The sequence below is a fragment of the Ylistrum balloti genome, unplaced genomic scaffold, assembly GCF_031769215.1.
Source record: "Ylistrum balloti isolate Yb309-2 unplaced genomic scaffold, AGI_CSIRO_Ybal_v1 Utg371174, whole genome shotgun sequence".
In the NCBI taxonomy this organism is placed as follows: Eukaryota; Metazoa; Mollusca; class Bivalvia; order Pectinida; family Pectinidae; genus Ylistrum; species Ylistrum balloti.
This window is the reverse complement of record NW_026782640.1, coordinates 37,607-44,145: the sequence shown is the minus strand read 5'-3', so window position 1 is coordinate 44,145 and position 6,539 is coordinate 37,607. Positions and strand designations below refer to the sequence as shown.

Genomic DNA, 6,539 nt, shown 5'->3' with positions numbered 1-6,539 from the left:
AGAGGGAACTTGCCTACGATAAATAAGCTGCTGATATTTGTCTAGAGACAACCTCAGTCTGCCAGGGGAATGAAGACAGAAATGTAACTTGTCGGTGAGGAGCTATTCAATCCATAAAAACACCACTTTATAACAACATCAAAAGAATAGACAATTTTCAGTATTTAATGTTCAGTATTAAAATGACTTTTTCATCAAAATCCATGAAGAGCATCACATCTGATACTCTGTATTCATTACTAATGCTGCAAGATGAACAGGATGACACCAATAAGCAGCTGTATCTACCCGGTAAGGTGTACAATGAGAACTTCCCTAAGAGGCATAGCAGTTCCCCAGTAATGTTAGAGGTTTACCCAGCACAATACATATAACAAGCATAACAAGTCTTGTTCAGAATTAATGAATGTTTATTAATAAATGAGGGATTGTCACCAGACAGACCTACACATGACACAATTTCTTATGACAACAAAATATTATATATCCCACAAAATTATTAATGTAATGAAAACTAACATCCCACATACTGAATCAATAAGATCTTAAGGCAGCATGTCCTCATCCTCGGTTCTCCAGCGGTTACGATCACTCTCCTTCTCTGACACCTGGAACATGTCATGGAAAAAGTGAAGGCACCAGCGAAGCAATTTGATTGGTTCCAGCAGAAAAAACAGACCAATCAAAGGCTGATATGCTTCTTATGAAGTTTACCAAGGAGCGACATCCAACTTCAAAGTCAGTACACCATACCGTTATGAAACCTCAACATTCGTGTGTTGTACATCAAAGGATCAAATTAGTCTTTTTGTCTTGTCCACAAGATGTCACACATGGAAATTTCAATTTTGCCATGACATGTTCCAGGGGTGCAGTAAGCGAAAGTGGTTGTAACCCCTTAAGTATTGAGGATGGGATGACCTGTCACAGAATTGTAAGTACAGTTTAAAAACAAATCTGCTGTTGACACCTGATTACGATGAAACACATAGTATGGCCACATGTTATGTAAAACCATTGCGACAGCGTTTAGTATGGTTGATATCTTCGGTCATGTCTCTGACTGCCATGTCTCCACTGACCTTGACCTTGGTGGCGGTCATAATGACTTTGGTCTCTATGTCCGTGGTAGTGTCTATCATTATCATAGCCACCACGTGACTGGTTACCATAGTTCCTGTTGCCATAGTTACCATGTTGGCTATGCTGATGATACCCTCTCCCACCTCTGCCCCTGTAAATATATCAACCAAGTCTCATTATTTTCGTATTTCTCCGTGTCACTATAAATCTAACACAACTGTATATGTAATAGATTCTAAATTGTTATTGAAAACAAAATTGTATTTATTTTCCAAAACAGCATATACAAAATGTATGTGTGAGATCGATATTTTGTAGTTGTCTTTGCTCAGGCTAGTTCATGCAGATCAAAATTTTTCATAAGGTTTAGAAATAAACACAAAGGCCTGTTATTGGTATATTTGTATAGTGAGATATAACAATCATTTCCTGATATTTTTAATCACTTCAAAATATTTACTGAGTATTCAATAACACAAAATATACAAGTTCAGAACACTATCTTTTAATTTCAATGAGTACCATTACTAGAAGATATAGATGGTCCTTAAACACTTGAGTGAGTTACACATGAGTCCAGGATTCAAAGACCTGAGTTTCAAAAATCAACAAGAGGCCCATGGGGCCTTAACAGTCATCTGACATAAAATACAAGATTTCAAATTTTGAACTCGAGAAGAAGTCGAAAATGTGTTTTCAAGATGTTGGATTTCGGACCGACCCGAAATTAAGAGACTTTGGTCAGGATCATGTCACGATCTTTTCAGGTAAGTTTCAGCTCAATGAGACACGTAGAACTTGAGAAGAAGTTGGAAATGTTTACGACGGACGATGTACGATGTACAGCGCCGGACAAAAGGCGATCGCAATAGGTCATCAGACCCTTCAGTCAGATGACCTAAAAATGCCGCAAATAGAATGAGAAAAGTGATCTTTTCAGGACAGATCTTGAGATGGAAGTATATAAAGGTCAGAACAGAGGAATCCTGACAGTAACCCAACACATTTCCAGTCAAGTGGATCTTGGTTACCTATCAACACACAATAATACCTATAAGCCTGCTTAGGGAAAGATCCAAGTGACACAACAGCAAATATTCAGTCTTGCAAACAATCCATACAAACTTCATCATCCAATATAACTTTATAGTGAGATCGATACCCAACACTAGATGAAATGGAGGAAGGGAAGTAACTCTGCAATAACTAGTGACCTGTTACAGAGGACAAACTAACAGTGGCCTGTATATAAGGACAAATAACAGTGGCCTGTTACAGAGGACAAAGTGGCTAACAGTGGCCTGTTACAGAGGACAAGCTTTTAGATTGTTACAGAGGACAAGTCTAACAGTGGCCTGTTACAGAGGAAACCAAAATTTCAAATAAGTGTGAAAAATGACAAGCTAACAGTGGCCTGTTACAGAGGACAAGCTAACAGTGGCCTGTTACAGAGGACAAACTAACAGTGGCCTGTTACAGAGGACAAGCTAACAGTGGCCTGTTACAGAGGACAAGCTAACAGTGGCCTGTTACAGAGGACAAACTAACAGTGGCCTGTTACAGAGGACAAGCTAACAGTGGCCTGTTACAGAGGACAAGCTAACAGTGGCCTGTTACAGAGGACAAACTAACAGTGGCCTGTTACAGAGGACAAACTAACAGTGGCCTGTTACAGAGGACAAACTAACAGTGGCCTGTTACAGAGGACAAACTAACAGTGGCCTGTTACAGAGGACAAGCTAACAGTGGCCTGTTACAGAGGACAAACTAACAGTGGCCTGTTACAGAGGACAAGCTAACAGTGGCCTGTTACAGAGGACAAGCTAACAGTGGCCTGTTACAGAGGACAAACTAACAGTGGCCTGTTACAGAGGACAAACTAACAGTGGCCTGTTACAGAGGACAAGCTAACAGTCTTCTGTTACAGAGGACAAGCTAACAGTCTTCTGTTACAGAGGACAAGCTAACAGTCTTCTGTTACAGAGGACAAACTAACAGTGGCCTGTTACAGAGGACAAGCTAACAGTGGCCTGTTACAGAGGACAAACTAACAGTGGCCTGTTACAGAGGACAAACTAACAGTCTTCTGTTACAGAGGACAAGCTAACAGTGGCCTGTTACAGAGGACAAGCTAACAGTGGCCTGTTACAGAGGACAAACTAACAGTGGCCTGTTACAGAGGACAAGCTAACAGTGGCCTGTTACAGAGGACAAACTAACAGTGGCCTGTTACAGAGGACAAGCTAACAGTGGCCTGTTACAGAGGACAAACTAACAGTGGCCTGTTACAGAGGACAAACTAACAGTGGCCTGTTACAGAGGACAAACTAACAGTGGCCTGTTACAGAGGACAAACTAACAGTGGCCTGTTACAGAGGACAAACTAACAGTGGCCTGTTACAGGAGAAGAAGCTAACAGTGGCCTGTTACAGAATAAGAAGCCTATAGATTAATGACAAATGTGATAATATTCCATGACATCTATCAATCTATAAATAAGTACTACATGTGACAGTTCTGTCCATTCTAGTTTATGCACATTACCAAAATGAAAAAAAAAAAAAAAAATGTTAAAAAATCTGTGTGAATTCTATCACAGAGAATACCAGGTATGTAGCAATAAGACAAAGACAGAATGATTTTCTCCAGCTTTAGTGATCAATTCTACAAACCTATTGCGGTCGTAGTTTCGATTCTGTTTCGGAAACCAGTTCTTCACACATGGGGGTGGGGCTTTGCTGGACTGGAGTACATCCTGATAGCTGAAAAGCAGCAAAATGAAAAAAATACACAACTTGTATAACATGTAATGATACATTTTCACATTATCATTGTATTAATGGTTGTGTTTCTATGGTTCAAATTCATATAATTTCCCCCACAGTTCAAAGCATAAATAACATATCTTTTCAGTAGTCATGAAAAGACTTATGGATTTTTCTATCAATTCCATTTGGATTTACCTCTGTAATTGTGTCTCAGACAAAAAAGAGAACCTCTTTATATTCAAAATCAATTTTTATGGGATATATATTCTTACTATGAACAGGGATGTGTTTTGTTGTCTTTCCTTTAACTCCTGATTGTTAAATTCAGAAGAGTTTTGATATAATATTTGTTTTGTTAATTGAATAAGTATACTGAAGAACCCGTCTTTATCAAACAAGGAAATCAAACAAGTCTACAATTTATTCATTTTTTCTGAAAATATCTCAAAAAGTTATATTTTTGCTGGGGTAACGATAAATACAATTTTTATACCTGGATTTATCAACTATAAAAAATATACAGACCACATAAACAGAAACAGATATGATGTGCTCTTTTTTATTTGTTTCAGGAATCGATTGAAACTGGAGGCTCAAAAAATCTTACTGTTTTTTATCCATACATATACAGAACTTATTTTCTGCAGCTGTGTTTGTTTGCATCATAATTTTCTATGAATATCTATGGCTAATGACTTTAAAAATAAACATTGTTAATTACAACAAACTATCATCATAAATTATACATATACAAAACATGTAAGGAAAGTTTTCAAATTTCTTCAGGATAAAAACAGTTAAACAAATGAAGCAATTTATATCAATTCAAAATTTCAGAAAAGAAATTTAACCTGGAAATTTGTTTAACAATGTTCAAGATATAAACTATATTCCTGTGTAAACCAGCAATTTCGTGAGATTTTTTCAGGCGAGTCCAGAACATTTTCAAAGATTTTAATGAGTTCCCTCACTTAGAGATTTATTAACAGGTTTTTGTGTCCACTATTGTGGCCTTTCAGTGGACGAGATAAGACAAGAAAGTGAGAAGAGTGGGATATAGAAGTAGTAGATTTAATGGGTCCTTAAAATTTGGCTCATAAGAAAGGATCAGTCCAGGATTTAAATATCGGATTCCAAAACATCACAGTGAACTAAACACATGTATATAATTAATGATCACTGGCCACATACACATGGTATTCTGCTGTATTCAGATGGGAGCAAATGCACGTTTATCAGCCGTGTGCCAGAATGATATGTGTGTTTGACGAATTTCATGTATTTTACTTCAAATGAGTTCAGGAAACAGAACCAACGCTGTATGTGCTGGTTGGGTTGGTTGTTGGTTCACTCCTCAGCTGGTCACCCAATGCAGGGCTCTCACACCCCATTTTGGGACTGGGGCCCGGGGCCCTTAGAATTGGGAAAAATAGCGGCGTTTTCCTTAGAATTGGGAAAACTTGGGGTCTAAATAGGGAAAAAAAGGTACTATTTTGCTTTGGGAATGGGGTCGAATATCGGCCCCAAATCTGGCAGATCAAGAGCCCTGCAATGGTATACAGGGTCATTGAGCAATAGAGAAAATCAGGTAAGTATCAATCACGACAGCCTCTAGAGTTGATGTCTATCTGTATATCTTATCTGATGTATTTTACTTGACACAAACTCAATTCTCTGTCCTAATTTTCATTATACCTGTCATCATTCGAGGAATAACGATCAGCAAACATCTCCTCATATATTTTCACCATCCCATCTTCACTGTCTCCTGGTGATCCTGGACTGCCAACATTGTCAGTGCTGGTGCCCTCTTCAGTCATCAGAAAGTTTATTTCTGAAAGCCAAGTTCCTGGTGTCCCAAACAATCACCCTCAATTTACCAGATTCAGTATGCAGTACAAAAGTCAGGTTTGAATCACTACATTATCTGAAACAAAATTAACACCTTTATTTATTTAACTGTGATAGTGAATTAAAACTAAAATAATGATGACTCTTTTCGTTAATAATGTTATGACAAGGATATAATAGGATTATGAAAAAAAATCATTTAATTCAACAATATTCAATCTTATATCAAATAGTAACAAACATAGTATAGAAAAACACAATACTGTAAATACTCTTAAATGAAATATTTAAAATCAATAATACTGTTAACCATGCTTTAAAAACTCTCATTCAATTTTTTTATATGAATATCATTTTTACATGATTCATCAGAGTGGATAACCTCACTTAACATTATAAGAAACAATTATGACTGTTTCAACTAGGGCCGCGTTCGCAGTAAGGCGATTTAAACTGCATATCTTATTAACAAAACCATTTATATATACACACTCCATTCACACTACTCTCTCTCTGCTTTTTTTGTTTTTAATTTCTCAATTCTAAATGCAACAATACGTGCACGTGGGAAAAAGTATGAAAAGTGACCTGTAGATATTTCCCAGTGACCAGACCAATATAAAAATCCTGTTATTTTGTCTTCGTGTGGCTTTTTCAATCACACTTGCCCATTTTTTAAGCATAGACAGATAATTTAAGCAGTCTGTAATGATGAAAATGCAAAGACATTACCCTTACCACCGAATTTGCCTCCATCTTTTATCAATCAGTGTGAAGAAAGCGCTCTTTGTCTCTGTGCTTATCATTCAAACATTTCAATGATCAAATTAATAGCGG

The 6,539-nt window shown here is 37.2% G+C and overlaps 1 protein-coding gene across 3 annotated transcripts; it reads right to left on the bottom strand.

Moving 5' to 3' along the window:
• Positions 1–140: 140 nt before the first annotated feature.
• Positions 141–6,464, bottom strand: LOC132561197 (RNA guanine-N7 methyltransferase activating subunit-like). 3 transcript variants are annotated; one of them, XM_060225927.1, is made up of 4 exons: positions 6,435–6,464; positions 5,547–5,778; positions 3,756–3,845; positions 141–1,234 (listed from the first exon to the last, which is right to left on the bottom strand). In XM_060225927.1, exons 2-4 carry the CDS (start codon positions 5,669–5,671, stop codon positions 1,030–1,032), a joined length of 420 nt encoding a protein of 139 aa, XP_060081910.1. In that variant the 5' UTR covers positions 5,672–5,778; positions 6,435–6,464; the 3' UTR covers positions 141–1,029. The 3 variants fall into 3 exon arrangements, with proteins under 3 accessions (XP_060081910.1, XP_060081911.1, XP_060081909.1); XM_060225928.1 differs by having other exon boundaries at positions 6,441–6,461; XM_060225926.1 differs by lacking the exon at positions 6,435–6,464 and adding an exon at positions 6,291–6,329.
• Between the last annotated feature and the right edge of the window lie 75 nt (positions 6,465–6,539).